A 22688-nucleotide genomic window follows, 5' to 3' on the forward strand; every position below is an offset into this window, starting at 1 on the left:
TTGATTTTAATAAAAAATAGAAATAGGATAGAATAAAAAAATATATAAATTAGAGTGTCTACAACGTGACTTCAAACGAAAATTCTAAGAAAAATTCCAACGTTTTTGATAAGTTACTCCCTTGCGCCATCTTGTAGGAAATTAACTAACTTAATAATTATAGAATTCTATTATTTTTTGCGGAAGTCATTTAAATAATTTGTTTTATTAATAAAATTTGATTCAGTAAAAGAAAATCGTTTAAATGATTAACATACATCTAATTTAATTTACACATTTAAATATATTCAAATCAGAGATTTTATTTGATTAATATAACCGGATATAGGCAACTATATGTGCATTGTGTCAAACTGTCAAATGTCAAATGCAAATAAAAAAGAAGAATTTAAAAATGGTTGATAAATAATCTAGCTTGAGTTGTTATAAAATTTGTAACTAACCGGTTTAAAAGGAACCATATTGCACAGCAGTGGTTAATTCACAAACATTATCTATTTCTTTTTGGAAAATTAGATCCCTAACGATGGCCGACAAATTGGAAGAATTGTACCAAACATACAGTCGTTTATCCAGCGCCGAGGATATTTCAAAGGTTAGAACTGATACATGTGAATTCTTTTTTTTTTCTTCTAGTGCCGCCTCCACTAATGAAGGTTGGCTATCTTCTTCTTTAAGTGCCGTCTACTAATCGGAGGTTGGATATCATCATCACTATCTTTACTCTATCTACCGCTGCTCTGAAGAGTTCTATAGAACTACATTTAAACCTGTCCCTTAAATTCTTCAACCATGACACTCTCCTTCTTCCTATACTCCTTCCGCCTCTTATCTTTCCCTTTATTATCAGTCTTAGCATTTCATATCGCTGTCCCCTCGTTACGTATCTCAGATATTGTAACTTTCTTATTCTTTGCCCATTTCTCGCAATACTTCCGTGTTCGTTTTCTTCTGTGTCCATGCTATTCTAAGCATCGTTCTGTAACACCACATTTCAAATGACTGTAGTTTATTTTAGTCGAGGAAGTGAAGCATTTTGGCTCGCAATTTTTCGTCCAGCATGGATTTACTTGAAATTGTCACAGAAGGTAGGGAATAGTCCAAGGATCATTTTCTATATCATGCTGCTGTACGCTAAAACCTTGGGGGTAGTTGCCACCCCATCTCGGGGGGTGGGAATTTTTTATTACATTTTAACCATGTAAATCGATGTAAAAAGTAATTTTAAGAAAAAAATGTTTTTTAGATTTTCTTCGTAAAACTAATATTTTTCGAGTTATTCGTGGTTGAAAGTAACAGCTTTTCGACGGAAAAATCGACTTTTTTAGAGGGTTTTTTGAGAATAACTCGAAAAATATGCATTTAATCAAAAAACTGTAGGTATTAAAATTGTATCTTTTAGTAACACAAATGAAACTGTTTTTCTATAATATTTTTACGACCAATACAAACGGAGATACGGCATGTTAAAGGTTAGCTTTTTTCGTCAAATGCATAATTTGAAATAATCAAAGCCAAATAACGGGAAAACTTTGCATTTTTCCAGAAAAACTTAAATGATGTTTTTTCAAACATACAATAAGATCTTTCAAAAAAAAATAATAAAAAGTTTCTAGCAAAAAAATTGAGCAACTGATAAAAAAAAAGTTGGTACCTATTTTTCTCTACGAAAAAAACAGTGAAAGCAACCCCCTAACTACCCTTGTAACTAAAAATTGGTCTTCGTCTTTCTGTAATTCCTTTTATATTTATATTATCAATACACCCAAGAAGTTTGACCTATTTAAAAGGGCTAATTTTAGAAAAATTGGAGTTTAAAGAAAAATGGATTTTTTGCAATTTTGCATTTTTTATCATTTTCTTCAAAATATCTCCGAAAATGCTGGAGATAGGAAAAAATGATGGACTACTAAATTGTAGCTTTTTTAATAGCTAAAATTTTTTTATGCATAGATTTTCATTACAGTGAACAGTTAGCGAGATATAGCTGTTTAAAACATCTATTTACGAGCAAACATCCCCTTATTCGAGCCCTTTAAACCCACCTCAATTAAAAATTAAGGGATCTTACGGAATTTAATTTACACAGTCTTTATTACTCTTCAAAAATTCTACAAAACTATTATTGAAAAAACTTTTTATCGCCAAAAATGAAGGAGCTATATTTATAAAACTAATTTTTTTTTTCGAAAATTTCGAATAGTCCCCTTATAGAGCATTTTCAATGTACCTATGTATCACAGAGCCAGTTCGTATACTGGATGACTAAAAAACTATTTGTATGTGTATTTTTGTATATTTGTAAATTCGTATTTTTGTGTAAATAAAAGTTTTTGTAATTCATTAATTCTACTTTTTTTTCTGTATAGATCTATTAAATTATCTACTTATAAAAATTGCAATTTATTAAGGGTGGTTTTTAAGGGTTGAAATATTATGATATTATATCCTAAAACATAAAACAATTATTATTTAACCAGTCAAAACCAAATTTTACCTATATTAAAGTTTACAATGTTTTAATATAATTTTTGACAATAAGGGTAGTTTACACCCCATAAAAATAATCAACGCCCTTGAGCATGATATTGAATATGAAGTACAGGGTAAGATGATCCTAACCCAAAATTTTTATGTAAATTGATGCAAGCCGAAATTATTCTTTTAGGTTAAGTAAACTTTTCATATATTGCTCCAACAAGGGTGGTTTTAAGGGTTGAAATATTGTGATATTATATCTTAAAGCACAAAACAATCATTATGTAACCAATAAGAAGCAAATGTTGACAATATTATAGTTTAAAATGTTATTTTATAATTTTTTACAATTAGGGGTGGTTTTCACCATTAAAAAACCAAAAGCGTGCAACGGCTCAATAAAGAAAATGAACTAAAGAGTGAAATGAGCCTAATCCCAAATTTTTGTACAAATCGATGCTGGACAAAAAAATTGCGAGGTTTTGCCATTTTTCCAGCTTCATTTCCTCGACTATTTGTGTGTTCTTGCTTCAGTGTTCATCTTTCAAGTCCATATTTCAGTATCGTAACCAGGAGTTGTAACCGCCCCATTAAGATATACTTTGAGCTCTATACACTTAACACCATTACTATTCCATACCCCCTACAGTCTACAGTAGTAGTTGCAACCCCCCTTTTTAGGATCATCCTGGTTACACCATTGCATGTAGCATCTCAAAGCTCATACTCGGTTCTAATTAAGGTCTTTGTTGCAGGGAATTGTTTTCATTTTTACAAACGCATTTCTTGCTATTTCTATCCTGGTCTTTACTTCTGTTGTTTGAAAAAATTCCCCTAGCAATTTTTTTAATTTCTTTTATTAGATTTTGTTGAAATGAACAGTATTAGTGTGCATATAATATAAATATAAATTAATTTGTATCGTTAAGATATGACTAAATCGACACCCCCATCGAACAAGGTTGTAACTCATTTTTAGCGATTTTACAGGAGAGGCAAAAAACGGAAAACATGAATTTTTAAAAATTTGTAGCGAAATGATTAGACTCTTTTACACTAATGTGATATGATATTTATAACATAATAAGGGATTACTGTGAGATGTATGCTTTGTAATTTTATTAGCTATTGAAAATCTTGAGTTTAATTGAGATACAACCTTGAGATTTAACATGAGTATATAGAAAAAAGTTGTAACTCGCCTAACAACCATTTTACACTCTCCGTGTTAATTATTTTTCCCCTTTAACTATTAAAAGGTTGTATGTTTTGAGTTATTTGCAATATAGCTAGGAGAAAATTAGTTTTTATGGTATATTTAAACAAAATATCAACTCACAATTTACACAATTTTAATTGGAAATTATAAATTTTACAATAACATTAATATTCTATGACTATGAAAAAAAAAATGGTATAAAATATCTCGAATTTTTCGCATTCTTATTGCGTATCTATAAATAGTTAATTTTAAACCATTTTACTTTATTACTTTACTCTTTTACTGTTAATATCTACTTCAAAATTATCATGTGTGTCCTTAAATAGGTTAAAATTTAGAAGCTGCTTCTGATTTATTTCAGTTACGGATTTAGGCTTGCCTGATGCTTTGGCATATCGTATCATGGTTATCCATAGGTGTGGAGCATATACGACTTTATATTTTTCGGTTTTTCTATAAGGGCATACATTCAATCACCCTCGTTTTGTGAACGTGCTATTTCAAAAAATATATGTGTAATGTTAATATTAAACTTTTTCACTACATAGAAGTATGTAGCAAACACTATTCTATACTTATTTTGTCCACCGCAACTATCAAAAGGAAAAGAAAACTCCGTATACAGTCGAACCCGCTTATTAGAATACCTCTTAAAGGAATATCCTGGTTTAAGGAATAGAAATTTTAGGTCCCGAAACATTTATAGTAGCAACCAATGATCGGTTATTAGAATATCCCGGTTATAGGATTACGTTTACTTGGCACAAAGGCTATTCCAATAAGCGGGTTTGACTGTATCATTTTTTACTGTTATTTCGATAAATTGACTTATGAGATGCACCATATGTTTGAATACTTTATAAATTAAACATAAGTGCAACAAAGTTGTAACTCATTTAAAAACCTTGTTAATCGTCAACTATAAAGAAAGTAAATATTTAACATAGGGTGTATCCAGTGTTAGCCTTTTTCGCGCTAAAATGGCACACGTAAGTTTTTAATACAACTTTTTTCAATGGAGTATTATCCAAACTATGCCGTCGTTTATATTGACGTGTGCGCAATTTTTTGCTGAATTCGCCTGTGTTGAAATCTGAAAAAAGAAGTAACTTGAGTTACAACCTTGTTCGAGGGGAGTGTTGAAATACCAAAATAAAATCTTTCATTAACTGATTTATTTAATGACCATTAATTTAATATTCTTCTTCTATTAGTACCGATTCCACTAATGAAGGTTGGCTAAAGCCATTGCAAATTTGTCTCTATCTGCTTTTCTGAAAAGCATCTATGTGTTTAACCTGGTCCAGTCACGAATATTTTTCAGCCAGGATATTTATCGTCTACCAGTACCCCTTTTTCCTTCAATTTTACCCTTCATAATCAGCTGTAATAACTCGTACTTATCATATCTAAGTATGTGCCCTAAATATGCTGTTTTTCTCTTTTTAGTGGTGGTCAAAAGTTTTCTGTCTCTTCCCATTCTATGCAACACCAATTCGTTCGTAATATGATGGTCCACAGTATTTTTAAAATTCTTCTCAAAAGCCATATCTCAAAAACATCTAGCGTTCTCTTTAAGTCAGCATTAACAGTCCAAGCTTCAACACCATAAAGAAGAATATAATGGATATAACATTATACCATCCTATATCGGATTTGCAGATTGAATCTTTGGTTACTCAGAAATTTCCTCATGTTCAAATTGAATTGAATTAAGTTTAATTGAAGTTGAATTCTTAACAACAAAAGAAACTCATTTTACCTATGTATTTCAGCTTTCTAAAGAATATTTGGAATGTATTAGCCATAGAGAGGGTAGTGCAAATGAGAAGAAATTGGTGACTCAAATTATTGGGCAGTACTTCAAACATTTTCCACAGCAAGAAGACATATCTGTGGACGCTCTTATAGATATATGCGAAGATAATGATCCATCGGTAATGTATCAAAGTAGTTCCTAAATGTTATCAAATATGTTATAATAATAATAATAATAATGGAGTTTATTCGTAGAAAATAAATTATACATATAATAAACTCATTTCCTCACTGAAGTTGTATGTACAACTTGTGCGTGAGGGTTCAGTTTTGATTGTCTTAAACAACACTAATTAATTTTAAAATTTACAAAAAGGATTCAAAGTTTTTTTCGTTCATCTGCCTCGAAATTTGGGCTCTTCTTCTCACTAATTCAGTTACTATTACATGTTGTTTTTCGGACCTACGAAAATTTCTCATAAAATTCAAGAAATGATTGCAAAACGTTTTCTATGGGACTTCTCTGGTGGGACTTCGTTTCTTTATGAGCATTATCATTACTTTTTTGATGTGTTTTATCTATTTTTATAATAATTTTTACAAATTTAACACTTATAAGTGACATTTCAAAAAAATCATTTTTGACATATGTTAGATGTAATTGTTTTCGAGAGAAATGAGAAGTCCCAGATCTAAACAGTACCTAAATCTGAAAATTCTTGTGGAACTACTTTCTGGTAACATCCTTAATCTCTGCCTTTTACAATTTATAAGGCAAGGAGACGAAGGGGACTATAATATGTAGTCATATTCCATCTATTTGCCTAGGAAAAATTCCTAAGTAAGTTGATTCTGTGTACTCAAAATATGAGTAAAATGAAAAATTAAAAACGGTTTATGTTTCAGCTCATTTCGGTTCAGAGACGGACGTATGGGGATGTTTGATCATCTCTGAACCGAAATCAAGCATAAGCTATTTTAATTTTTCATTTTACTCATATTTTGAGTACACGGAATCAACTTTCGTTGGAATTTTTCCTAGGCGAATAGAAGGAATGTGACTGAATGTGAATAGTATTGTAGAGTCCCCTTCGTCTTCTTGTCTTATAAATTGTAAAAGGCAGAGATTAAGGATGCTACTGCATAGGATATGCATCCTTATCTGATAGCTTATTGACTTTTCAAAAACTTTTTGTTGACACTTTGATGCAGAATCTATATGAGTTGTCCTTTTTTTCTAACTAGTACAATCAGTGAACTTCAACCACATGTGGAGGGTTCAATAATTCTGTCTTTTAACATTTTGTCCACTTATTGTTGTTTATTTGTAACATTGTTGAGTTGTGCAGTATGCTGCTGTTTAACCTTTCTTTCATTTTCTTCTTCATCTTTTTTTGGCCTCACAACCCTGGTGGGTCTTTGCCTGTCTGGCTGTCCTTCCATTCAGATCTCTCTTGCTCCCTTCTCCATTGTCTTACATTCATGATTTTCAGATCGTCTTCCACATCATCCAACCATCTCGTTCTGGGTTTTTCTTTTTTTTTTGCCTTCGTACCGCCTTCCATTGTAATATTTTCTTTGTTGTTTTTGTATCTTCTTGTGACAGTCTTGTACTTTTCACAAATCTTAGAATATCATACCCTTAATTCAATACATTAACCTCTAGTTTTTCCTGATTCTCTGTGTCAAACGTTGTAAGTCAAGTTCTGTCTAAAAATGACTTATATCCGCTTTACGCCAACAATAAATTGATCAAGAAATTGACGAATTTATTCAAGGCCAAATTTGACATATACAAAATGTATGGTTTGTGTTACAAAGCATAATTTGACATCCAATTTTACCCACAGATCACCTAAAGTGTTTACCGTGAATCAAAAGAAAATTAAAGAATTTGATTAAATAGAGCATGTTCAATTAGAGGACATGTTTTATTTCGTCAAATTTCTTCATTTTCTTTTGATTCGCGGCAAAATTAAATGTAAAATTGTGTTTTGTATACGTCAAAGTTGACCATGAAGAAGTTGGTCAATTTTTTCATCAATTTATTGTTGGTGTAAAGCGCAGGGCAGCTTTATCCATTAGGCAATATAGGCAGTTGCCTAGGGCGGCACATTATGAGAGGGCGGCAAGAATACTGTACTAAAAATATTTGTATATAAAAATTATGGATCTGGTTCTGTTCTCTTTCAAATTACTTTACCGCAAGGAAGCCAAAAAATTGTGTCCAAATAAAACATATAAAGAAATAAGAAAGAGAAAAATTCAAATTGACGAGGGGGCCGATGATGAACTAAACTTTTCAACTAGTGATGAGATGAAAATCCACATATTCTATATTATAATCGACATTGAAAAGATACTTGAATAGACGTCTGGAATCTTATCGATTTATTTATCAACGTTTTCGTGTTATTAACAGATTTAACAAAATTAAGCAATGAAGAAATTATTAGAGAAGCTGAAAATCTGATACATATAAAGACGACCAAGATACATCATTCATACATGAATGCATTACTCGAGTCTAGATCCCGAGCCGAGGATTAGCGGCGTGTAATTTGTGTTGCCTATATAAACTTGAATCGCGAATGTTTATTATTCAAAAAATTACAACTGTACAAATCAATGACATTTGTGTGCATTTTTTTGGCATGAAAGTTTAAACTTGGCTTATGTCTAAATTTATAGACGTTGCCTTTAAGCACTTTTAAAGGGGCAATTGCATCCAATTTGTCGGGATGCGAACTTTTTACATGTCTTTTTAAATCATGTTTACGTTTATACACGTTTCCGCATTCCAAGCACTTATTAATTATTTCCACACCGAACATTTTCGTTGTCAAGAAAATGAAATACCTACTCAAAAGCAAACACAAACACAGAACTGTGAACAGTAGAAATGATTGAATCGGAAAATTGATCTAACAGCTTCACTGTTCAATTGATAATTATACAAAGAGTCTACATTCTACCACATCCAATACTATTTTAATATTAAATATCATGCAACCGCAGTAAATATCGGTTTTTGCCTGAAAGGAGGAAGACCTAACCCTTCGGTCCAAACCCAACTTACGGGAATTAGAGTGAGAGAACGGCAGGGCAGGAGGTATTTGACCGCTGCGCGCAATCACAACCCACCCTTTTTATTATCACTAAACGGTCTTTTCAGCGTTTTAAATAACACTCAAGGCCCATTTCGTTGATTCAAGTTTATATAGGCAACCCAAATTACACGCCGCTAATCCTCGGCTCGGGATTTAGACAGAATAGAATGCATTCACTTAAAGGGTCATTTGGATATCACAATAAAATCACCGATTGACATAAGAAGAGTTAGTGCAGTCACTGAATGTGGATATGAGCTATTACCTCCGATTTCGTTCAACCTCCATCGATTTGCATGAAAATTGGTGAGTGGTTAGAGGATATCTCAAGGAACAAAGGTGACATGGTGTCAACTTGCGCTTTTACTCTGGGGGTGGATGCCACCCCTTCTCGGGGGTGAAAATTATTTTATTAAAAATATCCCCAAAATTAGATAGAGGGACAAATTCCAAGCAAAATTTGTTACATAAAGTTATTAAAATAAATCAAAACTTTTTGAGTTATTAAAGATCAAAGATTTTAATTTTTCGTGAGAAAATGCATGTTTTTAACCGATTTTTCATAAATAACTCAAAAACTATAGGATTTTACCAAAAACTTATAATTACCAAAATTGAAGCTAATAAAAAATGAAATAAACTCCTTACAGGGAAAACCTTTTAATGTTAACTAAAAGTGAGTTATAATAGGTAATTTAATGTATATTTTTTCGGCGAGTACCCAAATCTAAGTACATATTCAAGCTTAAATAAAGGGAAAATGATTCATTTTATAACATAACCTTATTAAACATTTGTCAAAGTACTTAGAAATATCTATAAAATGAGCCTCCGAACAAGTTGATAACATTAAAATTTATGCACCAAATATTTTTCAAAATCTATCTTTTAAAAATTTTTCCAAAAAAGTTATTGTTTTTTTTTTAAATAACTTCGTTAATTTTTACGATATCAGGTTTCCTTAAAAACCATTTGAAAGTTAATTTTAATGGCTATTAAACCACGTTGTAGTTAATCTTTTAAACCAATTACTTTTTTAAAAATAAAAGGTTGAATGGCCCCGGTTACATGGTTCTTGCAGCAAAATTTAAGCTTTAAATGTTTCTATCTCGGTTATTTTTTACCCTACAGAAATAGTAAAAAGGTAAAATATTTAATACAGAAAAAAATAAAATTTGGTTATACATATATCACTTTTTACGTATATTGAGTATTTTTGGAGTTATTATCAAAAGAAAATGAAAATTACGATAATTTTAAAAATTCTGATTTGTTTAAATGATATCTTTTTTTCAGAAATATGAATTCTAAACCGGTCAAAATTGTTGAAATCATTATATTTTACAGGTATATTTTATAAAATGCATCGTTTTCCCGTTATTTAAGCTTGAATACTTAGATTTGCGTACTCGTCAAAAAAAATATACATTCAATTACCCATAACTCACTTTGAAGTAACATTAGTTTAGTTCTTTAAGTGAGGAGTGTATTAAGATTTTTTCGAAATTTTTTACATTTTCGCATTTTTTACGAAAAAATAAAATCTTTGATCTTTAATACCTTAAAAAGTATTGATTTATATTAATAACTTTATATAACAAATTTTGCTTAGAATTTGTCTGTCGATCGATTTATGGTATTATTTAAAAAATAATAATTTTAACCCCTGTGTAGGGGTGGCATCCACCACCACGGTAAAAGCGCAAGTTGGCATCATGTCACCTTTGTTCCTAGCTATCCTATAACCACTCACCAATTTTCATGAAAATCGATGGAGGTTCAACGAAATCGGAGGTTAAAACCTTCAGTGACTGCACTAAGTGGATTGAAAGATATTTTCCCTAATTTTGACATTGCTTGGCACATTTATTTGTGCATCCCATTGCCAACGCACAACGTGTCCGCTGAAAGGTCATTTTCGAAAATGTCAAGAATTAAAAATAATTTCCCATCAAGTATGACGCAAGAACGTGTTAACAATTTGTCGATTTTGTTAAGAAAAAAAAATTTTTTTTGAAAAGTCTTTTTTTTAAGAATTCTCTGATGTGATCGAACTGGAGTGACGATTTTTTCTGATATAGGTATATAAACATAGTTAAATCCATTTTTGTGTATTCTTATTTAAATACAAAGTTCTCTAATTTTTTTTCGCAAAAATGGTAGGTACATGTTTGAAGGGCGGCTACTAGAAAATTGCCTAGGGCGTCAATTGACCTAAACGCGGCTCTGGTAAAGCGGGTTGTATGAGATGTAACTATGGAGACCTACACAGAGGAGAGGAATCGAGATAGGACGACCTTGAAATTTGTGTACACGATTTTGCTTGTTTGCTTGATTTCTCGCTAGGGCGGCGCTGGCGTAGAGATAGATGCCAGTTTTGCATTGGAGTAAATGTGGAAATTTCGAAAATAATTAATTATTCGTAGTTAATATAAGATTACTGGTTTTGGTGATTAATATTATTTAAATATAAGTGAAAAGAAAGCTAACACTAAAAGAACTTGCTTCGTATCGGGATTTATATCGAGTTATCGTTCCGATAAAAAATTCAAAAGGGAACTTAACGAAGTTAATACAAGACTTTTTATAAATATTTGTCTTTATGTTATTTATAACGTTCACGGATTATATTAGCTTGTATGTTATTTTCTTCGGTGTAACTAAATTTGTGTTTTACTTGTTATTGGTTTATATTTTAACCTGAAAATTATAATGATAATAGTAAGAGGATCTTGAAAGTTTTTCTGTCGAAACAATGCATTTTTGAGACAAAATATTTCACAAAAATTAACACTAATTTTATAAAAGTCAGACTGTAGTTCATTTACATATATTTTAAACTTCAAATAATTTAAATAACTTTTTAAACTTTTTAACTTTTTAAAAACAATTAAGTACAGTTAAGTTCAATTTTTTCAACTAACAAACTTTTTGATATCAGTTAATTTGCAGTTTAAATACCATTGGTATATAAATGTGGCAGTTAGATAATAATATGAAAAATATTTCCGCTTCAAAATAAGCTGTCCCACATTAAAGTAATGACAAATTTAAATTTGATGTCACACCTCCATCTACAATGGTATAGAAAGAATACACTTTTTACCACACGTCGATATGTTATGAAGTTAAAATAATTTATTTTTGGCATAAAACATATTCAGCACTCATCAACCAATAAATTAATGTCTAATTACTCTAAAAACATTAATAAAATGAGTTAAATATTAAATAAGTCCATAAGAGCTAATGTATTTGTAGCATCTATTCGAACACTTGCGCCTCTGGCGGCCACTGCTGAAAGCTGAATTAGAGGTTGAAAAGTTAGCCCACAAACGATGCATTGCGTTTCCACTCCTTCTTACAGGTCTCCATAGATGTAACACCAAAGAATACACCAATGACAAATAGCTTGTCCTTGTTTGTATTTATGAATATAATACTTATATTATGAGCAATAAAGACGGCTTATTTATTTTTAATGGGTCCTCACTTTTGTGCAACTATTTTTACAAACATCTTATTATCTCATTTCCTTTTATTGATTTACACCGATTGGCTTCTAAGGCATCGATATATGTATTACATCTGTTTACTATTCTTTGGCTTTCCATAACTGCTTTACGTTTATTTATTAATTTAAATTTAAAGCCCATTTTCTTTATCCAATTTTGAATATCATGTTCTAATTGCTTTCTTATTATTTCTATTTTATGTATTTCACTGCTTTTGTAACAATTTTATATTGTGGTTTTCAGTAGTTTATAGTGAAGTATCTATAGGTCTTGCACATTAATTTGTAGTCACATCACATCTTAGGGTACATTTTTAACTATTTTATATATAGTTGAAAGAAGAATTACTGTTAAATCAGAAGGTGCTTGTACCAACAGTTTTTCATCGAAGCCGAATTTCTTATGTAAATGTAAAAATGTCTCAATTTAACATTGCTACAGAAGAACTACAGGTTGAGGGCTGATATGTTATGTGTGTTAAATTCTAAGAAATGCTATTAATAATTCTTCCCCGTTATTACTACATATATATTTATTTTTTCCTTTTGTTACAGACACGAATAAGTGGAATTAGGGTATTACCTACAATATGCAAACAATCTAAAAGACTTGTCCACAAAATAGCTGATATTCTTATACAATTAATGATGGTATTAGAACAACAAGAATTTAATGTTACTTGTAATTCTTTGAGTCAAGTATTCAGGGCATACCCAGAAAAAACATTAAATGTTTTATTTGTTTACATATTTAAACTTAATAAGCCGAGTGCCAGAGAGGATGTGGTTAAATACATATACAAGAAGCTTGTAACATTGGATCCAAATATTACAGCAATATGTATGGATTTACTTATAGAGAAAGGGAAAAAAATATTAGAGGTAATCATCTATTTTTCTTCAACATGTGGGTTTTTTCATGTAGAATGCACATTAGACTTATCTGAAAATAACTGCCTTTCCGACTTTACAACCCTATGTGGAGGCATGGCTTCCTCAAAATGCCCCCCCCCCCCCGTCTTCCTCATCCATCACACTTCTCCGCCAGGTTCCTATTCCCCTTCAGAGGGACGTGCTATATATTATGTGAAACACTGTATGTAAAGATTTTTTGAAAATGCTGAAACATGTCTACAGTAAAACCTCTGTTAACCGAAACGGCTGACTCATTCAATAATTTCGGCAATAAAAAGTAATTCTATCTAAAAACGGAAACAAATCGATGTTAATTTGTCAACATTGTTAACTTTGCTTTCATACAACTAAAGAACGCAATTAAATATACAACACATTACGATATCACCTCATAGTATTTTTAATACATACCAACTTTGACCAAGAATACTATGCAATCTGATACAAGAAGAATACAAAAAGCAATGTTATTTTTAACCGAAATTCTTGTTATCCGAAACGGCTTCCCCCCAATTATTTCGGTTAACGGAGGTGTTACTGTATTTTGATTTTAAAGAGTATTATGTTGCAGTAAATGTGATAAATCGGTTATTACACATTTTTATCTGTTACTTATTACTATTCGCTGTGTGCAAATACTTGGAGGGGATACGAGAAACGATCGTGCGCGAATAGCGAAGAAATCGTGCAACTTTCTTAAATAATTCATATTGTCAATTGAAAGTCAAATTGATGTATATTTCATACCCACTGTCATTGAAGAAGAAAAATTATATGTTGCTCCACAATGTTGAGATGATATGCAATTATTATATAAAAGTAAATTTAATTTTTTATTTACTACATACAGCTGGTTCCTAAAAAAACTGATACAACTCTTGAAGCGTATTTTGTAGAAAATTGAGCAGTGTATCTTGAAGGATAAATACTTATTATTTGCATACTGTCACTGTCACTGCCAAATCTTAAAATTTGTCAGATATGTAACTTATTCTGTTCAACCTCAAAAAATGGCTCCACATGTTAGCAAAGAACTAAAAGCAAGAATTGTAACGAAAAGAAGATGGTTGGTCACTATCTGCCGCAGCGAACCATTTTAACGTAAGCAGAACAACAGTTTTTAATATTAATAAAAGATGGAGAGAACAAGAAACTCTCGAAAGAAAGCAAGGTTCTAGAAGACCAAAAATATCTACCGCTCATGAAGATTGTACGCTTTTGGAGCGATTAGAAGAGAATCCTTTTGAAGATGCGAAAACTGCAAGAATTATGTCACAGTTTCCGGGAAGAAAAGCAAACAACTTGGCGCAGAATTAAAGCATCGCGTCTTAGTTAATTTTATTTTTACATACCTAAATTTAGTATAGTTTTGGTCTTCCAGACCCTCGCTTTGTTTCGAGAGTTTCTTGTTCTCTCCATTTTTTATTAATAGAAAAACTGTGGTTCTGCTTAGGTTAAAATGTTTTGCTGCCTCTGATAGTGCCCAGTTATCTTTTAATTTGTTTAACATTCTTGCTTTTATATATTGTTGAGTTAAGTCGTTTGTTTTATTCCTTAATAAAATAATAACAACAACCCTATTTTATATAAAAACTATCATTTATTACTCTTTATAAAATGCAGGAGTTCAAAATATTATCAAAATTTAGACATTGATAATCAGTTGTTTGTTGTTTGTTTATTTTATTATTTGTCTGTCATAATAAATATAATTTAATGTCAGACCAATCAAATACACTGCTCAAAATAATCAAATCTTACTTAGAGTCGTATTGTCCTTTTCATGATCATTTTTCAGTGCGTAACAAATGATAGGAAAAAGGGTAAGTCCGTGATAATACACATTTATGACATTTATTCTAACATGACATTTTAGTTAAATCTGACAGTTGTCACATTTTATTTTCAATTTGGAATAAAAACAAATCAAATGTGTTTCTTGCATTTATAAAATGGTATTTTCTTTGATTTGTATAGTCTTATAAATTATACAGATTATATTTGTAATATTATTATCTAATTAAAAAAATTATTTTTTTATTATGGCGCCATCTATCGACAACTAGAATAAGTAGAATAAATGTTATAAAAATGTCACCGACGAAATGTAATCACCGACGTGCCTTTTTTTCTGTCACATACAATTTAATGCGTTAGAAAGAAATCGAAAAACTGTGACGCACTGAAAGATGATCATGAGAAATACTGTATCAGTTTTTTTAGGAACCAGCTGTACAATTGTTTACCTTTTAATAACATCAGTCTTACTTTTTCTTCTTATAATTTTTTTTGGGCTATGGCCTTGACAATAAACCAGCAACCAGGACTAATATAATTGGCCAATATAATTTAAAAGTGCTAAAAATGTTGCTGAGCTATGAAACCAGGTGTTGCTTTTCCGAACTTGCACGGTCCCAATAAATGATCACCAATATGCTTGGTAAATGCGATGAATTCATGCCCCGCTCACTCTAATAAAAAACATGTAATCGTATTTATTTTCCTTTCATTTAGTCAGAGGCGCTGATGTCGGCCTTGTGATTGGTGGAACATGACTTTTGACAAATCCTGCGCTATCTGTGAATCTGTAATCTGTGTTCGTGTTCGTTCGTTCGTTGTCGTTCAGTTATTTTATATGGTCGGTTATGTGATGTGTTTGTGTCACCATAAAAAGCTGATATTCAGTCGTGTTTTTTGATATTTTTGTTATTTCATAATCGAGTACCTTTTTAAAGGTAAGTTTTTCTGATTGTAGGTACTGTTTATCCAACAGTTTTAAAATACACATTTTATTTCACGTTTTGTTGTTAGGTCTAATGGCTCCGTTCAGCTGTTGTGTGCAGACGGTGGAAAAATTCGACAAGTAAACATTTATTTAATCCAAATTACTCAAATTTCTATGTAAAATGTCACATTATTGTTTAAATAAATAAGTAAGAAACAAAAGTTGTTTGTGTTTTACCTTTATTGTCCACTTGAATAAATAAAATATTAAATATTGGAAGTACCTTATGGAGGCTATGATGTACCTAGCATGGAGGATAGATTATGCCACTCTTCCTATCCAATCAACAGCAAGAATGTTTAAAATTTCACACCTATCATGTAGAAGCTACAGACCACTTATGTGGAGGCCAGATTTGTAGTATCCTTCCAATTAAACAGGTGCTGAAATACGTGGCATATTTTTTGAAGGGTAAGATCGCATTCTACCAAATCACACAACACTTTTTTCTATGGATGAATTCTTCAATACCCATGAAATTCACCAGGAGTTTATACAATGTGTAACAAAAAGGCAGGTCATAAATTAAATCACATATTCTGGGACCAAAAATAGTTTGGTTGAACCTTAAACCTAACTTACCTTAGTATAAATGATCACATAAAAATAGTTACAGTCCTTTGAAATTACAAAACGAAAATAGACTTTTTCAATATGTATATCAAAAACTATTAGCGATTTTTTATTGAAAATGTGGCTTTCTTATGGCAGGAACATCTTAAAAAAATAAAATTGAAATTTGTATACCTCATAAAAATTTTATGGTGGTTTGGCTCCCTTAAAACCGCCTAAATGTTTGTGTACGTTCCAATTAAATTATCATTGTGGTACCATTAGTTAAACACATTGTTTTTAAAACCTTTTGCCTCTTAGTACTTTTTCGACAAGCCAGTTTTTATGGAGATATTTTGAACATTTGTAAAAGTCACCACATATTTCTATGATAGTAAGATTATAGAATATTGTGTTCTTAATATTATTACCCGGTCTTTGTAATCTTACTTATATTAACCATTTACAAATATACAGTGGATTTCACAAATGTTCAAAATATCTCAATAAAAACTGGATTTTCGAAAAAGTACTAAGAGGCAAAAAAGTTTTAAAAACAATGTGTTTAACTAATGGTAAAGTTTGTTTAGTAGTAAATGGTTGACTTCAAATAGTACCGACTATAAACGTCCTGGGTTAACCGATAATAGTATAAAAGGCCCGATTTCAGGTAAAATTTAAATATGTTTGAATGTTTGTTTTTCTATCATCTTAGCAATTAAAATAGATTTAATTTATTTTAAAACTCATTTGAAAACATTAATTTCGGGTATATAAGGCAAAGCAATATATTTTACATCCGTTTTGTTTTTGTCGTTGTAATTGTTGTAAATTTTGTGGATCCTTTGCTTTATTATAGGAGTACCGTCTAGTCGGTGTTAATTGCCAAAAGACCAACTCTGTCTACCTCGTTTGCTTATCGCTCCGAACCGGTCTTAACAATGGGCCAAGTCAGATAAATTTAATAATATTTACGACCGCACTAATTGAAGTCAACCATTTACTGCTAAATAAACTTTACCACAATAGTAATTTAATTGGAACATACACAAACATTTGGGGGGTTTCTTCTTCTTCTTCTTCTTCTACGGCACTACAGCCCAAATTGAGCCTTGGCCTCCTTCATTTGTTGCCTCCACCCTTACTTGTCTGTGGCTGCTCTTCTCCATACACGGACTCCTAAAAGGTCTTGTGCGTCGCTGTTTACTGTGTCTTCCCAGCGCTTTCGTGGCTTTGGGGGGGGGGGTTATTTACGGAGTTTAATGGAACAAAACCCCCATGACATTTTTATGGGGTGCACAAATTTCACTGTTATTTTTTTTTAAGATGTTCCTGCCATAAGAATGCCACATGTCTATTTTCCATATAAAATCTTTTAACAGTTTTCAATAAACATATTGGAAAAATCGATTTTTATTTTGTAACTTCAAAGGGCAGTAACTTTTTTAGAGAAAATAGAACTATTTTTGGTCCCAGAATATGTGATTTAATTTATTACCTGCCTTTTTGATACACATTGTATAATTCCTAAATCACAATGGCGAATGTGATAAATAGCTTGACCGATTGAGCTGCTAACAGGGTGTCAAAAGTTGTTAAAATGTTTCCCCTTTGGGACAAAAATTTATGTCTTATTATAAATAATTTGGGTTTTATTTCAGGATTCCACTGTTACGGAGTTTTTAACTGTAATATCATTTTTAACAACCACTAAACTCACACAAACAACGACTGGGCAACAGGAATTGCTTAATGCAATAGAACAGAGAGCAAAACTTGACCAAGAGTTTGATGTCGAAGAGAACAACTGTCATCGACTGATAATATGTACCGAACATGCTTTGCCACTTTTCAGTGTAAGTATATTTTGAATCTTCTTCCACAAATAACATTGCAGGAGCTTCTTACGAATATGCAGTGACAGGTTTACTTTGCATAAAACTGGTTTCCAGGTCATAAAAGCTTTACCTAATATTTCGATCCTAGTTATTATCTCTTCATCAGAGTCACAATTTACATTTAACCATCTGCCACAGTATTTGAAATGGTTTACATGTTCCGTCTCCTCTCCATTAAGAGAAAGCAGACCTTGATCTATATTAATCTTTCTAATTGCCATCCGAGGAAAGTTTGGAAAATGCTAAAAAACAGAAAAAAACCAGTAACTGAATTTGTACAAACAAAGGGGATACCAACTGAGACATGGGAAAAATATTTCAGAGAATTCTACAAAGGTGAAGACGCCAATGACGAACACGATTACAATACAGAAGACAGGTATATCACTAAAGAAACTGAAGTAGAAGCGAGAATGAAGATCTTAAAGAATAGACGACCGCCAGGTAGTGATGGAATACCGAACGAACTGCTGAAATACGGCGGCGGTCAGAAACTCACTAATTGTCTCACAACATTGTTTAACAAAATCTTAGACAGAGCAGAGATACCACATGATTGGCACACCAGTATCACAATACCGATTTTTAAGAAAGGACAAAAATCATGCCCGGACAACTACAGAGAAATAACTCTCTTAAATACGACAATGAAGTTATTCACAGGCATACTCAAGGATAAATTGGAATCACATATAAAGGACAGAGAAGAACAGCAAGGATTCAGAAAAGACACGTCGACGACGGACGCATTTCTATTGAATATGCTAATGGATGAAATAATAGAAGATGTGGAATCGCTACAACTAGGATACAGACTCGGCCACAGTAGAATCAGTATAGTGTGCTATGCGGATGATGCAGCCCTGATCGCAGAGGACGAGGATGACCTACAAAGACAACTTTATCGATTCTATCAAGCATGTCGACGACTCAACATAAACATATCCACGCAGAAAACAAAATGCATTACCATTGCGAAAGACCCAATTAGATGCAAGCTAATGGTAGAGGGGAAACCCATAGAACAGCTAAACCAGTTCAAATATCTAGGTGTAGAGTTATCAAGTTATCATGACCCAGCCAGAGACCTAAGAGGACAAATTAACAAGGCCGCTGTCTTGTCCGGATGTTTGAGAGATGTGGTCTGGAATAACCCATATATGAGAATGGACAGCAAAGTTAGAATTTATAAAACTTGCATCAGACCTGTTATGACCTATGGCATTGAATCAAGAGACGCCAATAAAATCAAAAGCATGCTACGAACAGCCGAAATGAAGACACTAAGAGCAATAGCAGAGAAGACAAGAAGATATAGAATACGAATCAACATCATCAGTGAACAATGTGGCGTGCAAGATGTAGTCAGATGGGGCAGGCAAAGACGAAGAGAATGGTTCAGTCATGTAAAAAGAATAGAGGAGCGCAGACTACCAAGAATTGCTCTAGAAGGAAAACCAGCAGGCAAGCCTCCACCGGGGAGACCACCAAAAAGATGGAGAGATAGCTGGCAGTCTACCTCTCAAGAAATACTTCAACGTCGGAATTAACAGATCTACAACAAGCATAAGAAGAAGAATTGCCATCCATCTTATCTTTGAAATGTTAATTTTAAGGCCTTATAGACTAGATTTACTAATGTCTGGAGATCTTGTAAAATGTCTTCAAGAACAGCAGTGTCGTCAGACTATCTGATATTGTTGATTACTTCTTTTCCTAGTCTTACTCCCTCTTGTCTGTCATCCAAAGCCTCCCTAAAGATTTTTTGGAGTATAGATTAAAAATACTGGGTGACAGAACACAACCCTGTCATACTCCGTCTTTGATGGGTGTTTTTTCAGTAGGATTATCTCCAATTTGGATACAGGCTACTTGACTGTAATACAGGGTGTTTCATTGGGAAAGTAACATACGTTAACTGTAGAAAGAGGACACTTAGGTGGTCTCAAAAATACCATACTAAACCCCGGCGCAAATTGAACCTAAGCCAGAAACAACCTGCGTCGGCGGACTGCGTAGAGCGTTCTGCGCATCCTACTATCAGTTCATGCGTTCGCAGGTCGAGCTTGGGAAGGTTTGTCATCGACGTACAGTTTTCTTGGGCTTGGGACGGGTGACTCAGCGCCAGATGTTAATTTTTACGTGTTTTTGTTTGCGAGATGGAAGTATCTGAAATGAATACGGATGGTAATTACTAGTATTTTCTCCAGCTAAGAGACCGCTTTGCAATTAAATGCTGATAACTTTAATACCAACGAACCAGATAAGCGGCGATATATTTTACACTATCTTTCTGAATCACATTTTATTGCTTTGCTGTAGCACTACTCAACAAGTTTTCGTTTATTCGTTTTAATATTTTATTGCAATAGTAGGGAATATAATATATCTGATTAAAACAGTGAATTTAGTACATGTTAATTATTTTAAATTTCTTGTGACGTATCTAATGTAAGTTTAGCCAATAAATCAAAGTTATGCGTTTACAAGAGCATATTATTTGAAAAATAAGGAGTTCCATAATGTGTCATAATTATAATCTCCGGGACTTAGTGCCGGCGCAAATTGAACCTAAGCGAGCACAACCTGGCACCGGCGGGACGGGTGACCTGTGTAGTTATTTTTCTAGCGCACCGCATATTGTTCACAACAAAACCCAACCGTTGGCTGTCTCTGCAACGAATAGAGGGACGGGCAAAATCAGTGCGGACGTGTAACGGTTACTTTTGATACCGGGTCTCAGTGGTAGATACTGAGTACAAAATACTGATGTATCTGTATCTGATGTGTTTCATAGATTATAACAAGGCCTTTGATAAAGTGCGGCATGATCATCTAATCAGACTCCTGGCAGAAAAGAATTTAGATAAACGAGATATCCGACTAATAGCAAATATGTACTATAATCAGAAAGCAGTAGTGAGAGTAGAGAATAATACCACTGAAGAAATTGAAATAAAGCGAGGTGTGAGACAAGGGTGTATACTGTCACCAACCCTGTTTAATCTCTATTTCGAAGACGTAATGAATAGAATACTCTCTGAGCAATCCATAGGTATGAGATGTGCCGACGACACCGTTCTGATAGAAACACTTGAAGAGCTACAGACATTGGTGAATAAGATAGCAGCGACTGCAGCGAAGAATATGGACTATCTTTGAACATAAAGACAACTAAATTTATGGTAATATCGAAATCAACACGAAATGTCCAAAATTTATATTTACACAATGAAATTATCGATCGAGTTAGCAAATACAAATATTTAGGCACTTTTATAAATGACAACGATAGCTCAGCAGAAATCAAAATAAGAATAGAAAAAGCCAGATCCATATTCACTAAAATAAAGAGAGTGTTCTGTGGAAGATTTGAGCCTTGAAATGAAACTTCGCCTGATGAGATGTTACGTACTTTCTGTGCTGTTCTACGGAATGGAGTCAAGGACGCTGAAAAAGATTGATACCTAAAAATTAGAGGCATTTGAACTGTGGATGTATCGCAGAATCTTGAGAATATCATGGACGGAGAGAGTCACAAACGTCGAGGTCTTGAGAAGAATGAATAAAGAAAAGGAAGCTTTGAGGTGATGTTTAAGAAAAATTCTAATCCTAAAATCCTAATAACTAAGACTGTGGACAATAGATTTCTACTTCCTCTTGTAATTTGCATCTCATTTGTACCTTTTAAAACTTTAAATGCCTACGTTTTCTCAACAATTAACAAATTTGCTTTTATGTACGTCAGTGTCCCGAAAGGTGCGAACTTTGCTAAAAACTAATTATTTTATCAGCCGATGCCGATACTATTACTATAAACAACACTGATTGTGATTTGATTGTCGTTGCAAAAACTGCTTACCTATTAGTACATATATTTATATCTCGTCTACATATTTTGTTGATGCATGTACAAGCCCGGTATGATGACACATTTTATTTGAGGATATGCGATATTCACAGATGTAACTGTTTCTAGTAATGAATCATTTTTAATGATAATGTTGTGTAGATTTAAGAAATGAATGATATTTACAAAATTTTTATACCTACAGAAAAGAGATTACGCCATCATTTGTGACATTGTATTTCTAGGCCTGGATCCCGCGTACCAACAAAAAGTTGATTAATAGCAAGCTGAAAATTTGTTAATAGCTTAACGGTGTCTCGTCAGACAAACTTTGATGTACGGGAACACTGAAACAGGGGAAGTTTTAATTGTGGAACAGGTTAAAAATTTGGAACGTCATACTACGAAAACGTCCCATGTATTTTGTCGGACAGAACTTCCAATTGATTTGTTACCCTTTCATTAAACTCTCATGCAAAAATCAGACTGGTAATTCCGAACGAGTTCTATTAGCTTCTCTACGTCCATCTCGAAACCAAAACCACATCTGAGAATTGAGTCACGCGTCCCACGACACCAGAAAACTGTGTTTCGATGGCAAACGTT

General features: G+C 32.6%; 1 protein-coding gene across 1 annotated transcript in view; it reads left to right on the top strand.

Annotated features, from left to right (window-relative positions):
• Window positions 1–357: 357 nt before the first annotated feature.
• Window positions 358–22688, top strand: part of LOC114349512 (apoptosis inhibitor 5) — a 39724-nt gene continuing 17393 nt past the window's right edge. Inside the window, exons 1-4 of the mRNA XM_050647822.1 lie at window positions 358–595; window positions 5476–5637; window positions 12638–12964; window positions 17996–18190. Coding sequence (XP_050503779.1) covers window positions 527–595; window positions 5476–5637; window positions 12638–12964; window positions 17996–18190 — 753 coding nt within the window. The 5' untranslated portion in view covers window positions 358–526. The remainder of the gene's footprint in view (window positions 596–5475; window positions 5638–12637; window positions 12965–17995; window positions 18191–22688) is intronic.

Source organism: Diabrotica virgifera, chromosome 3 (assembly GCF_917563875.1).
Source record: "Diabrotica virgifera virgifera chromosome 3, PGI_DIABVI_V3a".
NCBI classification, from domain to species: domain Eukaryota; kingdom Metazoa; phylum Arthropoda; class Insecta; order Coleoptera; family Chrysomelidae; genus Diabrotica; species Diabrotica virgifera.